General features: G+C 40.6%; 1 protein-coding gene across 4 annotated transcripts in view; it reads right to left on the reverse strand.

Moving 5' to 3' along the window:
- Nucleotides 1-18063, reverse strand: part of CCNY (cyclin Y) — a 333147-nt gene that overhangs the window by 239389 nt on the left and 75695 nt on the right. For all 4 annotated transcript variants that reach the window (XM_038529664.1, XM_038529665.1, XM_038529666.1 and 1 more), the window contains one exon: nucleotides 9751-9871. In XM_038529664.1, the coding sequence (XP_038385592.1) occupies nucleotides 9751-9796 (46 nt within the window). In that variant the 5' untranslated portion in view covers nucleotides 9797-9871. The remainder of the gene's footprint in view (nucleotides 1-9750; nucleotides 9872-18063) is intronic.

Consider the following 18063-nt stretch of genomic DNA (forward strand, 5'->3'; position numbering starts at 1 on the left):
GAAGGTTGAAGAGAAGCATATGCAGAAATAACATGTGCATTTAGCCACAGTACCTTTAACATTGCATCACTTAGGAATCTAAATGCAAGAACACTTCCTCAGTAAAGTAAATCTAGCCCAGGATTGAAGCCAGAGGAGGAGAGGGAGGGTGAGCACTACAACCCAAGAACCCATCCTCAAATCATTCAGCCTTTTGAGAAAACATCAACCTGTATATACTTGTAACCCACTCTGCTCTTTAAGCAGAAAGAATAATTTGTATATTTTTTTTCCTTCATCTTTCTCTGTAATCACTATTTAAGATTTTGATCATTATGAAGAGGTCAGTATGGAACTTGGGTGAACTACCTAAGTCATTGCTCTCCAATTTTGGTTTTTTTTTTTTAGCAGTGGTAGCTTTTTTCTTTTTTTAATTTCAGTGCAACCACAATATTTAAAACATGATCAATATTAGTATTAACCTATAAGATCTACTTATAAGAAATAAACTATTGAGAATAAGCTATCTTAATTGAATCAGTTCATGATTATAGTCTTACTTCAGTCCCATTTATATCCCTGAAATATGAATCAGTCATTTGCATAATGCCCTGAATCACCCCCTAGAATACAGAAAATACAGAGCCAAGTTAACCAGGGCCTGGACTTTTGGTCAAAAGAAGAAAAATAGTCTTGGGGGGAAAAAAAAACCTTCTCAGAGTATATCTGCCCTTTCCTTATCACCTGGTAACCAGTTTCTTGTGTTACTTAACATTTGTAAGGCAGGTATGAAAAAACCAAGATTCTGTCTGTTGTACCACCAGCGCTCCCCCGTCACCCTCACTCTCCAGTGACCTCCCCTCCAGATAAAGGCCTCCATCTAGTACTTGAAGGTGGGCAGTCCTCTGTGTGACCTGCTCTTGAGGAGGTATTTACTTTGATAGCCACTTGACCTTGACCAGTGTAAGTGATTCACTTATTGATAAAACATTTCTTGGGATGCCTGGGTGGCTCAGTGGATGAGCATCTGCCTTCGGCTGAGGGCGTGATCCCGGGGTCCAGGATTAAGTCCCACATTGGGCTCCTTGCAGGGAGCCTGCTTCTCCCTCTGCCTGTGTCTCTTCCTCTCTCTCTCTCTCTGTCTCTCTCTTTCTCTCTCTCTCTCTGTGTCTCATGAATAAATAAAATCTTTAAAAAGAATTATTCAAAGTGTACTGAGCCTGGCACCTTAGGGATACAAAAATGGATAAGATTTCATTCTCACCCCTCATTATCTGATATGGTAAACAGTCCAAAGATCAGGTGTAGAATATGATCATAGTCACCTAGTGGTAAAATCTGAAGACCTCCGAAACTGCAACCTGTAACTAAAAACGATTCTTGCCTGTGGATGCATCTAACATTCCACTATGGAAGATTTATTCTTATGAATAAAACCCGGAGATTGGCAGAATGAAAATTTCCACAGTCAATTAAAGATGGATAGGAATTTTTAAACAAGTCCCTTGGACTAGAGTAACTGCCAGGAACAATGTGTTAAGCAGGATTCTGAGGTCATTCCAGCCAACAGGGAAAAATGCTGCCATAAGGAAAGAAGGAGGAGATAGTACTTGTGCCACATACATATTTCCTATCCATGAGTAAAACCTTTGTTTATGGAACAAATAATAAAGCCAGGGACAGCCATAGTCTCTGGGTTTCTGGGCAAAGGCCCACTTGGAAACTGATTCATCTGTCCCCAGGCTAACCAGCCTAAGAAGTAATCTCTCTCTTGTCATTGCCAAGCTCTACCTACTTACTTCATCCCTCCATGCTCACCAAAAATAGAAATAGTAAAAGTATGGGCGGTCTCAGAACTAGAATATACTTTTGATAAGGCGAATCCCAGCATCTCACAGGGCCAGACTGTGAAAGGCTATTTTCTACCCAGTGTCCTCATCTTCCTTTTTATGGACCCCTGCATTTTGTGAGAACCAGCAGTATGCCCACCTCGACATTAACAGCTGGCCATGCAACTAAGTTTGGCCAATGATAATATGAGTGGAATTTTACGGGAAAGCTCTCTGAAGGTATCTCCTCTTCTCTGCTTCTTGGAATGTGGACATGATAGCTGGAATTCTGCACTTTGGAATACCAGCTGACTTTGAGGATGAAAGCCAGGATATGTCCCTATATGCTTATTTTACATGAAAGAAATAAACTATGTTGTGTAGGTCACTATTATTTTAAATTCCTAAGTAATATGCAGCCAAATCTGATCCTAATTTGGCAAGGGTTTAATATTATCCTTTAATAGAGTGTTATGTCTCTGTGTCAGCAATTTTCACTGATTAGCTTCCAGATAATGGGGACTCTGACCTAGAACTGTGCGGTCATCTTATATACTTGGCTTCACATAGTAAAAGCCAGGTTGGAATGGGAAAATGCAGTAGACAGGCTCTAGAGTCAAGGTAGGAGTTTGTTGCAAAAAGAAGTTATTCCTCCAAAGGACAGATAATCCCCATAGAAATGAAAAGAAGTAAATGCCTGATGCATTATTTTAATATAGCACTCCTTTGGTATTCCCAGAATTAGAACCAAAGGTTCCTGTGAGCAGGAAACTCAATCAACATACCATGGTATATATGCTGAATATCCACCTGACCCAGGAAATTGTTTCCTGCTAAAAAGGTTTTTTGTTGTCGTTGTTGTTTTCCTGGACCTCTCTTCATGACTCCTACCATTGACTATTTGGAAAAAGGTTAAAAAGTTGGTTTCTGCCACCTTGTATTCTTCCAAACACACACAAGAAGTCTTTCTAGTCTAATATGGTTGGCATTAGGGGCATTGGTGGGGAATTTATTGGATGTCTCCCATGAGCCAGGCACTTTGAAATAACTTTTATGTTATTGACTGGCCTCATTTCCGACCCTGTTCCCAACATGACAAAACCCAGCAACATTTTTTTTTTAATTTCTATTTATTCATGAGAGACACAGAGAGACAGAGACATAGGCAGAGGAAGAACAGGCTCCCCACAAGGAGCCCAATGTGGGACTCGATCCCAGGACCCTGGCATCACGACCTGAGCCAAAGGCAGACGCTCAACCACTGGAGCCACCCAGGCATTTCCCCAGCAGCATTTTAAAAGTAAAATACGAGGGATCCCTGGGTGGCACAGCGGTTTGGCGCCTGCCTTTGGCCCAGGGCGCGATCCTGGAGACCCGGGATCGAATCCCACGTCGGGCTCCCGGTGCATGGAGCCTGCTTCTCCCTCTGCCTGTGTCTCTGCCTCTCTCTCTCTCTCTCTCTGTGACTATCATATATATATTAAAAAAATAAATAAATAAATAAAATAAAATAAAAGTAAAATAAGGATAGTCGATGAATTGTGTTCACTTATTGTCTCTACTTAATTCTTAACCTCCTAGGAACTCCAAATATTCCACAGCTATACCTCAACCTTTAAATAGCCCTGGGTCCCCAGGAGCAGCCAGGTAGATCCTACTGAAGTGGGCAATCCTGTCCTTCTCCTTAAGATTTGTCAATAGTGGGCAGCCCAGGTGGCTCAGTGGTTTAGCGCCGCCTTCAGCCCAGGGCGTGATCCTGGGGACCAGGGATCGAGTCCCGCGTCAGGCTCCCTGCATGGAGCCTGCTTCTCCCTCTGCCTATGCCTCTGCCTCTCTCTGTTTCTCAAATAAATAAAATCTTTAAAAAAAAAAAAAAAAAAGGATTTGTCAATAGCCTCTCACAGCCTGTAGAATAAAAACTCCACTCTGCCTGGCATTCAACTCCCCTGCCTTTTCTCCAGCCAATTAGAACTGCTAACAATTCACTATCAGGCCTGCCATTCCTGTCCCACTTTGTGTGACCCCATCACCTGAACACCCTTCCTCTGATGCCCAGCTCCACCTGTTTTTAATCATCAGCCTTCAAGGCCTGGCACAAGCACTGTTTTTTCTCAGCCCCTCTGCTGGAGATCATAAATTCATATAGGTTTTATCTAAAATCACTCATCTCTTGTTATCTACTTGTTATTTTTATGCATTAATTTTGTTTTATCTTGCCTACTAAACTACACTCTGAAAGGGCACCCCTGTTTGCTTCCCTGATTGTTCTTTGTAGCATTTTGCCCCAGTGCCTGGCATGTAGGACATACTCAAGGACTATTTGTTACCTGAGTAAGAGGCTAGGCAAGTACCTGAACATGCTTCCTCCCCTGTTAATCCCCATGCTTCTCTCTATTCTTTATTCTCAGCAGGAAGACAGACTGAAGGGGGAAGGAACACTACTGTTAGTGACAACAGTAGAAAAGTCTTCACTGATAATTGTCTTTCATTATATGTTGAAATATTTGAGGAAATATATCTTGCATTGTGAAGCTTTTGAGGTTCATAGAGATCTATAAGCAATGAAGTGTTTATTACCTTTTATGCCTTCTTGCGAATTAGTTAACCAGGAATACAGCCCTTATGAAATAGAGTTGTGCTTTTCCGAACCTAGCTCTGACTGTATTAGAAACGTTAGAGAGAAAGCATTCATTAATTTGTTTACTTCAAAAAGAAAAGTTAGAATCCCAGAGTTTAGATTGTCATGCTTCACGTTTTTTTAAGCCTGAAAGCACCCAATTCCAGAAGAAAAAAGCTAATATGCAGTATGTGGGTGCATTCATGTGTGTGTATATGCATGCATGCGGTGCATACATACTCAAAAGCCACATTCGTTCAGTTGACAAATTTTGCCAATTTGTCCGAGTCAGTGAAGAAGGAGATTGCCCATGTCTGGAGACATGTTTTATTGCCACCACAGGGGAAGGAATGCTCCTACTAGTGGCTAGGAGCCAGAGATGCTGCTAAATATCCTATAGTGCACAGGATAGCCCCCACAAGAAATACACAACACAAAATGGCAGTAGTGCCAAGGTTGAGAAATCCTATCTAAATTTGCCAGTTATGGGATCCCTGGGTGGCGCAGCGGTTTGGTGCCTGCCTTTGGCCCAGGGCGCGATCCTGGAGCCCCGGGATCGAATCCCACGTCGGGGTCCTGGTGCATGGAGCCTGCTTCTCCCTCTGCCTGTGTCTCTGCCTCTCTCTCTCTCTCTCTCTCTCTGTGACTATCATAAATAAATAAAAATTAAAAAAATAAATAAATAAATAAATTTGCCAGTTATTATTCACTGCACAAATGTTACTGATTCTTTCCATTAGGAGGTACACATTCTTATGCTTTTCATAGCATCTGAAAGAAAATAACAATTCATTATCTAGTTTAGCTTCAGACCAAAAACTATTTAAAAGGAAAAAGTAACACTTATTTTCAAAAGAAAAAGATATATTGTTAGCTTCAAAACACTTCTTAAGATTAGTTTCTGCAGGAGGGCTTTCAAACAGTCATTCTGGTTCCAGAATTTCCCACATTACTCTAGAAATGTATTTATGTGGGCCTGGAAATCTGCCCAGTTGCAGATAGCAGGCCTGTAACAGATTTTTTTTATTATTATAATTAAACTAAAGAAAAAAAGAGCTTAGAAGCTAAAAGAGCCTTTGAGAACATTGTTGAGTTTATGTGCAAGGCTCAGAAAATATCACTGGATTTATTCTAAAGTCAGAGGTATTAGCCCTCATTCAGTATTTTGTTAATATTTTTCCCTTTATTAAGGGAGGCAGGATTTCCTTCGACCATTTGATCATTTCCCATATTTTTTCTTGTATAATAATGTGATCGTACTATATATAAAATTTGATAGCTTCCATTTTTTTCTACAGTGCCTATAAGGTACTTTCCCAAACCAGTTAACATTTTTAAAAAATTATCAAGACTGAGAGCGCCTGGATATCACAGTCAGTTAAGTGTCCTACTCTTGGTTTCAGCTCAGGTCATGATTTCAGGATGCTGGGATCGAGCTGCACTTTGGGCTCCACGCTCAGTGTGAATGAATACTACTTGAGATTCTCTTTCCCTCTCTCTGTGCCCCTCCCCCCACTCATGCACTCTCTCTACAAGAAATAAATCCTTGAAAAAAAATACCATGACTGCAAAATATATAGATGTGCCATAATTTATTTAACACTTCACAATTATTGGACATTTCATTTGTTTCAGTATAATAAAAAATAGTTCCGAGGTGTGCATTTTTATATACTGATCTTTTTTTACATCTGCTTATTTACATAAAAACAGTTAATTAGTCTGAGTCATTTTGACCAGAGAGGAACAGCTTAAAATCTCTTAAGTGTTGCCATATAGTATTTTAGAGTTCATAACCATCTAACAAATAATTGTTTCCTTACTGAAATTCCAAGCTCAGAAAGGAACTTCTGAGCATTCTATGATCTGTAATTGGATGAGTTTCCATTGCCTCTGAGATTTATACATATCTATATCACAGGTTTTATTTTATTAATACATGTTATCTTTTACCTACATTTCTCCAAATAAACTCTGAAGTGGAAAACAGAACTTGTATATTTTTTCTAGCCCCACTGTTATGAACACTAATGCCTAAGAAACACTCCACTTCTGAGAACAGTAACACCTGACAGGCATCAAGGTACTGTCAGGTAAATCTCCAGAAGCAGTAATTGATTGTCTCAATTGTAGCTTCCTGTGATGGACCACAACAGTTTTGCATACCTAACAAAGGGAAGCTGCAATACAATTAGCTGTTTTCTAAATCCAGCCCTCACAATTGTTCAGCATGTTGTTTTTCCAAGTCCTAAATTGCTTCCGTGTATCGTGTTATTTCTATTTTTCTTTCTGTCCAGCAGGTGAACTTACAGTTGCTATTACCTGCAGTGCTTCCTCATGGTAATATCACCTTACCCCCAGACCTTCAAGTGCCTGCAAAATGACCACGTGACTGTTAAAAACCTCATAGAAGCTTCTTCCTGTTGCTTAGTTATTATCCTTCTGCATTTCCTGGGGACTTTACCTTTTCACAGTATATGATGCTAAGTTTTAATGACTGTCAAACAGTCATTGTATGGTAAATGCCAAGAAAAACAGTGAGGGCAGCACGGTGGCTCAGCAGTTTAGCACGCCTTTGAATTGAGACCCACCTCAGGCTCCCTGCTTAGATGGAGCCTGCTTCTCCGTCTGCCTATGTCTCTGCCCACCCACCCCCCTCATGAATAAATAAATAAAATCTTTTAAAAAAAATGAGTGATACAAAGAAGTGAAGATCTGTACCTTTATCCCGGCTCCATATCTATACTTTTTGTCATCAGCCCCAAGGATTGGGGTCTTCTATTTGAAAACGAGATCAGTTCCATACTTCTAAGAGACTTCTTGCTATGATACTGGGCTTGAGAAAAGCTGTTCAAAGCAGGCACTTCCTTCAGTAGTGGCCTGAGGATGCAAAGTCCCCCTTTGCTTGGTGATAATGCCCTCAACTGCCTAACAGGATGCTTGAAATTCCCAGTTAGCCTCCCTTAGGACTAAGGCCTTAAAAATCTCATTTTACTTTTTGATAAGTGATCCTTGGAATATTCACACATTAGAATGTTACTGTTGTTTTTTTTTTTTTAAGATTTATTTATTCATGAGAGACAGAGAGGCAGAGGGAGAGGCAGGCTCCTCGCAGGGAGCCAAAAGCAGGACTCAATCCCGGATCCCAGGATCATGCCCTGAGTTGAAGGCAGACGCTTAACCACTGAGCTACCCAGGCGTCCCAATGTTACTGTTCTCTAATAGCACAATACCAGTTAGTGTATCTGATTAGCCAGAAAGATCACTTCTCAAGACACAAAAAGAATGGTACAACACAGGGCTGTATCTTCATTCATAAAACTCTGAGGGGCTAGAGAAAAAGCCATGAGAGAACAAGACCCATTCTGGGAGGGGCTCAGCCAGGAACCGCTGTGGGGAGGGCCTGGGGGTACTCAGAGGAAAACATGGGGAAGGGGGGCACACCAAGTTACAGTGGATCAGGTGAAAAACAGTAAAACCTGTGCAGAGAAGACTAGGACATGAGATTGCCACTACCTTAACCTGCTCCCAGAATGTATAGGTCACAACCTTGCTCTGCAACACATCTGTATATAAAGTGCTAAACAGAAGAGAGGAACAAGATTTAGGTTCCCCATCTCCCACAACCTAATGGTACACATGGTAATATTGTGAATGGAATAGAGAAAGGCTTTCCTTCTCAGGAAATAAAAAACACTTTCACTCTTGTTTTCTCCACTCATAAGCCTGTAGAACTAATTTAAAAAATACTTGAAAGGAATATTAACATTTGTAGATGCTAAGTTATTTGGATAAAATGCTAATTATTTCCATTTAACTTATAATAGTGAATTGAAAAACTGCAACCTAAATGCCCTTGAAGCAATGACTAGTTATTGTTTCTTTTTTTTTGTTTTTTTAAGATTTTATTTATTTATTCATGAAAGACACAGAGAGAGGCAGAGACACAGGCAGAGAGAGAAGCAGGCTCCATGCAGGGAGCCCCATGCGGGACCAGATCTTGGGACTCCAGGATCACGCCCCGCCCCAGGCTGAAGGCAACGCTAAACCGCCAGGCCATGGGGCTGCCCAGCAATGACTAAGTTAAATAAATTCTGCTACAGACAACAGAATCTATGAAGTCATAAAAATAAAGGTGTATACACCTATACTTATTATAGAAAGCCATGAAATATTGTCAAGGAAAAGCAGATTACATATGTGAATGTGTCCTTTGATCCTATTCATGAAAAATTATATATCTCTCTGAATATACATGTAAAGGTGCATGTTTAGGGATATTCATAAATAGAATGTATGAACAATGATAACAAGTAAAATCAAAACTGAGTTGCTTTTTATTTTGCTCTGTTTTTTTTTTTTTTACTTTAAATCTGTATCTTTTCCAAAAGCAGTAATGCATTTCCTCACTGAATCCTTTCTCTTTAAATGTTTTTCTTCTCTTGCTAGTCTTTGTCTAAGACCATTGCCAACTAAGACAAGCAAGGATTGTAAAGTAGAATCCATGCACATGAATAGAATGGAATCCAAGCTGGAGGACATCTCATCCATGGCATAAGGTCAGGAGACAAATGGATCAAGAGACACGCAGGAAAGTGCAACCTGGAAATCTGGCATTCTGTATAGAATTCTAGCTCTTAGACCAACAGGCATCAATTGTTACAGTTTCTTGCCTTTGGACACTGAAACTATTTTATTTACTTATTAAAATTATATTAGCTATGCTGCTACTTAAGCTAAGCTATCTTCTGTCCAGTCACAGTTTCTGTCTTTGAGGGTCATGCCCCCTCACTGCCCCACCCCACCCCCTCACCCCAGGGCTGTACTCTAACAGAGTAGAGGGAACTCTGTGTGTACTATGTATGTACTAGGGAATCTATCTGTACTATTTAATAATTAAAACATTTTAAAAGACAAATCTCCAAAATGCAACCATTGTCTTCACCATTAGAATATATTTGACTGGGACACCTGGGTGGCTCAGTGGTTGAGCATCTGCCTTTGGCTCAGGGCATGATCCTGGGATCAAGTCCCGAATCAGGCTCCCCAGAGGGAGCCCGCTTCTCCCTCTGCCTATGTCTCTCTCTCTCTCTCTCTCTCTCTCTGTCTCATGAATAAATAAAGCCTTTAAAAGAAAAAAAAAAGTATTTGACAAATGTCTAAACTAGAAAGATAACAAATATTAATTATATTTGATAAACCAAGGAAGAGTGAAAACATAAAACCTTCAAACCCAGCAAAGAAGCTCAATCCCTTTAGGAAGTCTCCACTCAGAAAGAGGCCCCTAGCACATGTCTAAATGAGGTGATGAGAGGCTCACAGTACCTGCTTTGTAAACCAGACCCAGCCTCGTGACTGTCCACTCTGGCATCCAGGTCTCCTGCTCCTCTGCGAATTCTTTCTCCTCTACATCATCCACTCTCAAGAAAATTCCAGCAGCTGAGCTCTGTAAGTTAAACAGCGTGATTGATCAACACTAATCTGAATACCTGCAACATTTCTACGGAATTATGAAGAATTGAGCTTATTTTTATTTTGATTTGTAACAAAAGCCCTATACAACAAAGTAGTTGAATAAATCCCTTGATTCAATTAATACAGCAAAATCACACCAACTACTTGGCTAGCTACTGTGATCTCAGGGAGCTGAGGAACCAGTTGGAGAGAGTACAAACATGGGAGATTTAAACTGCCAGATAAGCAATATGCCTAGTAACTGCCCTAAGTGCTAAGAGGGAGCCCTCATTTCAGGTTTTGGTGGCCTTTGGAGGCTAAATGGGAGACTCATATTTGTTCAGAAAAAACTCCAAAAGTCTAGTAAGGAATTTTTTTAGAAATGAAACATTGGGCTACATTTAACAATGGTCTTTATACAGAATATCTTATTATAAGTATAATTCTCTGAATAACAGTTACTTGTGCTCACTTGTATATACTCAACATTATTTTTTTTTTAGGATTTTATTTATTCATTCATGAGAGACACACAGAGAGAGAGAGAGAGTCAGAGACACAGGCAGAGGGAGAAGCAGGCTCCATGCAGGGAGCCTGATAAGGGACTTGCTCCCGGGTCTCCAGGATCAGGCCCTGGGCCGAAGGCAGGCACTAAACTGCTAAGCCACCCAGGGATCCCTAAATACTATTTTAACTGTCAAAACATCTAAATGGGGATCCCTGGGTGGCGCAGCGGTTTGGCGCCTGCCTTTGGCCCGGGGCGCAATCCTGGAGACCCGGGATCGAATCCCACGTCGGGCTCCCTGCATGGAGCCTGCTTCTCCCTCTGCCTGTGTCTCTGCCTCTCTGTCTCTCTCTGTGTGACTATCATGAATAAATAAATAAAATCTTTAAAAAAAAAAAAAAAAAAAACATCTAAATGAGTTTTAAGAATTTTAATATACAGGCATAACTACCACCACAAGATACAGAACATTTTTATTACCCACCAAATTCCCAAAATCTAGGTCAGTACTCCAGACCCCCACACAACCTGTCATCTGTTCTCTGTTTCTATGGATTGATTTGTCTTTTCTAAGGTTTCATGAAACCATAATCATACTGTATGTATAATGTCCTTGTGTGCTGAGTGAAGTAAGTCAGTCGGAGAAGGACAAACATTATATGTTCTCATTCATGTGGGGAATATAAATAATAGTGAAAGGGAATATAAGGGAAGGGAGAAGAAATGTGTGGGAAATATCAGAAAGGGAGACAGAACGTAAAGACTGCTAACTCTGGGAAACGAACTAGGGGTGGTAGAAGGGGAGGAGGGCGGGGGGTGGGAGTGATTGGGTGACGGGCACTGGGGGTTATTCTGTATGTTGGTAAATTGAACACCAATAAAAAAAAGAAAAGAAAAAAAATGTCCTTGTGTAAGGCTTCTTTTAAGATTCAAATGTGTTGTTAAAAAAAAAAGATTCAGGGGATCCCTGGGTGGCGCAGCAGTTTAGCGCCTGCCTTTGGCCCAGGGCGCGATCCTGGAGACCCGGGATCGAATCCCACATCGGGCTCCAGGTGCATGGAGCCTGCTTCTGCCTCTGCCTGTGTCTCTGCCTCTCTCTCTCTCTCTGTGACTATCATAAATAAATAAAAATTAAAAAAAAAAAAGATTCGAATGTGTTGTTGCATATATGACTAATCAAATTTATGACTAGTTGTGTTTATGGCTAAGTTTCCTATGTATGGATATACCACATACATAGTTTATATACAACAAATATTGATGGACATTTAGGTTGTTTTTCATTTTTGTCTATTACAAATAAAGTCATTATGAACATTCTCATACAGGTCTTTGTGTGAATACATACTTTGTTTTCTCTTGGGCAAAAATGTAGAAGTTAGACTTCTGGGTTGTATGGTAAGTGTATGGTTTTTTTTTGGTTTTTGGTTTTTGGTTTTTTTAATTTATTCATTCATGAAAGACACAGAGAGAGAGGCAGAGACATAGGCAGAGAGAGAGAAGCAGGCTCCATGCAGGAAGCCCAATTTGGGACTCGATCCCGGGACTCCTGGATCACACCCTGAGCTGCAGTCAGATGCTCAACCACTGAACCACCCAGGTGTCCCAGTGTATGTTTAACTTTATAAGAAATAACCAGACTTTTCCAAAGTACTGGTACTATTTTACATTCCCACCAACAATGTATGAGACTTGTAATTGCTCCACACTTCTAAATATTTACTGTAATCATTCTTTTAAATTGTCACCATTCTAATAAGTATGTAGCAGTAAGTCACTATGGTTTTACTCTTTTTTTTTTTTTTTTTTTTTTATAAATAGGCTCCATGCCAAGCATGGAGCCCAACACAGGGCTTGAACTCACGACCCTGAGATCAAGACCTGAGCTGAGATCTAGAGTTGGACGCTTAACTGACTGAGCCACCTAGGTGCCCCTCACTATGGTTTTACTTTGCAGTTCCCTGATGACTATGATGTGGACATGTTTTTGTATGTCTGTTAATATATTGGCTACTAATATATCTTTTCAAGTTTTTTGCCCAAATTAATTGGGTTATCTATTTTACTGAGTTGTAGTAGTTCTTTATATATTCTAGATACAACTCCTTTATCAGATACGTGTTTTGTGAATATTTTCTTCCAGTGGGTGGCTTGTGTTTTCCTTTTTTTTTCTTTTTTTTTTAGCATTTTCCTTTAAGGGCATAAGTTTTAACTCAGTAGAAGTCTAATTTATTGATAGCTCAATATCAATAGTTTATAGCTCTCGTTGTTTGTGCCCTAAGAAATCTCCTACTACCTCCAGTTCATATAGATTTTCTTCTATGCTTTCTTCTAGAAAATTTAAATTTCACTTATTAAGCTTAGGTAAATGATCCATTTCAGTTGGATGTTAATTTTATATATGAAGTTTGGTAAAGATCAAGGTTCATTTTTTTCTCATGTGGATATCCAGTTGTTCCTGCACCATTTGTTGAAAAGGCTCTCTTTTCCCCCTTTGAATTACTGTGGCCCCTGTGACAAAAATTATATAACCATATATAGATCCTGTTCCAGGATCTATTGTGTTCTATTGATCCATATGTCTATCCTATAGTAATATAACTTTGTAGTCCATCTTGAAATCTGATCGTTTAAGTATTCCTTTTTAAAATTGGCTATTTTAGATCCTCTGTTTTTAATAAAAAATTTTAGAATAAGCTGTAAAATTGTCTGCTGGGATTTTTATTGGGATTGCACTGAGCTATGTACAACTGAGGGAAAATTGACATCACAATATTTAGTTTTCAGTTTACAAACCTGTTGCATTTCTCCATTTATTTAGATCTTCTTTACTTTTGTTCAGCAATTTTTGTAGTCTGTTTTTTTAGTTGTAAAGGCCTTGCACATATTGTGTTAAATTTATCCTTAGGTAGTTCATATTTTTGATAGTAAATGGTATCTTATTTCAACTTCCAACTACCCTCTGCTAGTGTCAAAAGACTAGATTTCTGTATATTAGTCTTACGTGTGCTAAATTCACTTATTCTATTTGGCTTTTTGTGATTAATTAAATTTTTCTACATATACAATCATGTCATCTGCAAAAAAGGAAATTTTACTTTTTTTCCTGTATTCTTTTTATCTTTTTAAATTTATTATACTGGCTAAGACCTTCAGGATAATGTTAATCAAAAGCTTGACAGCAAATATCCTAGCTTTATTTTAAATCCTGGAGAAAGCATTCACCCAGCAGATGATGTTAGCTAAAGGTTTTTCAGATACTCTTTATTAGGTTGAAGAAGTTCCTTTCCATTTCTAGTTTGCTTTGTTAAGAGTTTTTTTGTAGTATGAATGGATGTTGAATTTTATTAAACATTTTTATGTATCTCATAAGGGGATCATATGATTTTCTCCTTTATTCTGTAAATGTGGTGGTTACATTGAGTTTTTTTTTAAATATTAAAGCAGGGGAGGAGGGGCAAGATTGCAGAAGAGTAGGGTCTCCAAATCACCTGTCTCCACCAAATTACCTAGAAGACCTTCATATTATCCTGAAAATCTAGGAATTCGGCCTGAGAATTAAAGAGAGTACTCCTGGAATGCTACAGTGAGAAGAGTTTGCGCTTCTATCAAGGTAAGAAGACGGGGAAAAAAGAAATAAACAAAGGCCTCCAAGGGGGAGGGGCCCGGCGAGGAGCCGGGCTGAGGCCGGGGCGAGTGTCCCCAGGACAGGAGAGCCCCGTCCCGGAGGAGCAGGAGCTGCACCGACCTTCCCGGGCGGAAAGGGGCTCCAGGGGGTGGAGCAGGACCCAGAAGGGCGGGGATGCCCTCGGGCTCCCCGGGACAGTAACAGAGCAACTGCGCGCCCAGGAGAGTGCGCCGAGCTCCCTAAGGGCTGCAGCGCGGGCGGGACCAGGAGCAGCTCGGAGGGGCTCGGGCGGCGGCTCCGCGGAGGGGGCTGCGGGGCGGGAGCGCGAATCCACCAGCGCAGGCCCCGGAGCACAGGGCGCCGGGACACAGCCCAGGATCCGGCCTCCCCCGGGACAGGCAGAGGCCGGGAGGGCCCAGGACAGCGAGGACGCTCCTGCCCCAGCTGAGCAGATCAGCGGCCCCGCCCCGGAGCCTCCAGGCCCTGCAGACGGAGAGCTCTGGAGATACTGCGGGGGCTGACTCCAGGGCTGCAGAGCTGCCCCGCCACTGGGGCTGTTCCTCCTGCGGCCTCACGGGGTAAACAACCCCCCCTGAGCCCTGCACCAGGCTGGGGCAGAGCAGCTCCCCCAAGTGCTAACACCTGAAAATCAGCACAACAGGCCCCTCCCCCAGAAGACCAGCTGGACGGACAACTTCCAGGGGAAGTCAAGGGACTTAAAGTATACAGAATCAGAAGATACTCCCCCGTGGTTCTTTTTTTGTTGTTGTTGTTTTGTTTTGTTTTGTTTTGCTTTTTGATTTGTTTCCTTCCCCCACCCCCCTTTTTTCTCCTTTCTTTCATTTTCTTTCTCTTTTTCTTCTTTTTTGTCGTTTTTTTCTTCCTTTTTTTTTCTCTTTCTCTTTTCTTTCCTTCTTTCTCTCCTCTCTTTTTCTCCTTTTCCCAATACAACTTGCTTCTGGCCACTCTGCACTGAGCAAAATGACTAGAAGGAAAACCTCACCTCAAAACAAAGAATCAGAAACAGTCCTCTCTCCCACAGAGTTACAAAATCTGGATTACAATTCAGTGTCAGAAAGCCAACTCAGAAGCACTATTATACAGCTACTGGTGGCTCTAGAAAAAAGCATAAAGGACTCAAGAGACTTCATGACTGCAGAATTTAGAGCTAATCAGGCAGAAATTAAAAATCAATTGAATGAGATGCAATCCAAACTAGAGTCCTAACGACGAGGGTTAACGAGGTGGAAGAACGAGTGAGTGACATAGAAGACAAGTTGATGGCAAAGAGGGAAACTGAGGAAAAAAGAGACAATTAAAAGACCATGAAGATAGATTAAGGGAAATAAACGACAGCCTGAGGAAGAAAAAGTTACGTTTAATTGGTGTTCCCGAGGGCGCCGAAAGGGACAGAGGGCCAGAATATGTATTTGAACAAATTCTAGCTGAAAACTTTCCTAATCTGGGAAGGGAAACAGGCATTCAGATCCAGGAAATAGAGAGATCCCCCCCTAAAATCAATAAAAACCATTCCAACACCTCGACATTTAATAGTGAAGCTTGCAAATTCCAGAGATAAAGAGAAGATCCTTAAAGCAGCAAGAGACAAGAAATCCCTGACTTTTATGGGGAGGAGTATTAGGGTAACAGCAGACCTCTCCACAGAGACCTGGCAGGCCAGAAAGGGCTGGCAGGATATATTCAGGGTCCTAAATGAGAAGAACATGCAACCAAGAATACTTTATCCAGCAAGGCTCTCATTCAAAATGGAAGGAGAGATAAAGAGCTTCCAAGACAGGCAGCAACTAAAAGAATATGTGACCTCCAAACCAGCTCTGCAAGAAATTTTAAGGGGGACTCTTAAAATTCCCCTTTAAGAAGAAGTTCAGTGGAACAGTCCACAAAAACAAGGACTGAATAGATATCATGATGACACTAAACTCGTATCTCTCAATAGTAACTCTGAATGTGAACGGGCTTAATGACCCCATCAAAAGGCGCAGGGTTTCAGAGTGGATAAAAAAGCAGGACCCATCTATTTGCTGTCTACAAGAGACTCATTTCAGACAGAAGGACACCTACAGCCTGAAAATAAAAGGTTGGAGAACCATTTACCATTCGAATGGTCCTCAAAAGAAAGCAGGGGTAGCCATCCTTATATCAGATAAACTAAAATTTACCCCGAAGACTGTAGTGAGAGATGAAGAGGGACACTATATCATACTTAAAGGATCTATCCAACAAGAGGACTTAACAATCCTCGTTATATATGCCCCGAATGTGGGAGCTGCCAAATATATAAATCAATTATTAACCAAAGTGAAGAAATACTTAGATAATAATACACTTATACTTGGTGAATTCAATCTAGCTCTTTCTATACTCGATAGGTCTTCTAAGCACAACATCTCCAAAGAAACGAGAGCTTTAAATGATACACTGGACCAGATGGATTTCACAGATATCTATAGAACTTTACATCCAAACTCAACTGAATACACATTCTTCTCAAGTGCACATGGAACTTTCTCCAGAATAGACCACATATTGGGTCACAAATCGGGTCTGAACCGATACCAAAAGATTGGGATTGTCCCCTGCATATTCTCAGACCATAATGCCTTGAAATTAGAACTGAATCACAACAAGAAGTTTGGAAGGACCTCAAACACGTGGAGGTTAAGGACCATCCTGCTAAAAGATGAAAGGGTCAACCAGGAAATTAAGGAAGAATTAAAAAGATTCATGGAAACTAATGAGAATGAAGATACAACCGTTCAAAATCTTTGGGATGCAGCAAAAGCAGTCCTAAGGGGGAAATACATCGCATACAAGCATCCATTCAAAAACTGGAAAGAACTCAAATACAAAAGCTAACCTTACACCTAAAGGAGCTAGAGAAAAAACAGCAAATAGATCCTACACCCAGGAGAAGAAGGGAGTTAATAAAGATTCGAGCAGAACTCAACGAAATCGAGACCAGAAGAACTGTGGAACAGATCAACAGAACCAGGAGTTGGTTCTTTGAAATAATTAAGATAGATAAACCATTAGCCAGCCTTATTAAAAAGAAGAGAGAGAAGACTCAAATTAATAAAATCATGAATGAGAAAGGAGAGATCACTACCAACACCAAGGAAATACAAACGATTTTAAAAACATATTATGAACAGCTATACGCCAATAAATTAGGCAATCTAAAAGAAATGGACGCATTCCTGGAAAGCCACAAACTACCAAAACTGGAACAGGAAGAAATAGAAAACATTAACAGGCCAATAACCAGGGAGGAAATTGAAGCAGTCATCAAAAACCTCCCAAGACACAAGAGTCCAGGGCCAGATGGCTTCCCAGGAGAATTTTATCAAACGTTTAAAGAAGAAACCATACCTATTCTCCTAAAGCTGTTTGGAAAGATAGAAAGAGATGGAGTACTTCCAAATTCATTCTATGAGGCCAGCATCACCTTAATTCCAAAACCAGACAAAGACCCCACCAAAAAGGAGAATTACAGACCAATATCCCTGATGAACATGGATGCAAAAAATTCTCAACAAGATACTGGCCAATAGGATCCAATAGTACATTAAGAAAATTATTCACCATGACCAAGTAGGATTTATCCCCAGGACACAAGGCTGGTTCAACACCCGTAAAACAATCAATGTGATTCATCATATCAGCAAGAGAAAAACCAAGAACCATATGATCCTCTCATTAGATGCAGAGAAAGCATTTGACAAAATAGAGCATCCATTCCTGATCAAAACTCTTCAGAGTGTAGGGATAGAGGGAACATTCCTCAACATCTTAAAAGCCATCTAGGAAAAGCCCACAGCAAATATCATTCTCAATGGGGAAGCACTGGGAGCCTTTCCCCTAAGATCAGGAACAAGACAGGGATGTCCACTCTCACCACTGCTATTCAACATAGTACTGGAAGTCCTAGCCTCAGCAATCAGACAACAAAAAGACATTAAAGGCATTCAAATTGGCAAAGAAGAAGTCAAACTCTCCCTCTTTGCCGATGACATGATACTCTACATAGAAA

The sequence above is a fragment of the Canis lupus genome, chromosome 2 (assembly GCF_011100685.1).
Source record: "Canis lupus familiaris isolate Mischka breed German Shepherd chromosome 2, alternate assembly UU_Cfam_GSD_1.0, whole genome shotgun sequence".
NCBI classification, from domain to species: domain Eukaryota; kingdom Metazoa; phylum Chordata; class Mammalia; order Carnivora; family Canidae; genus Canis; species Canis lupus.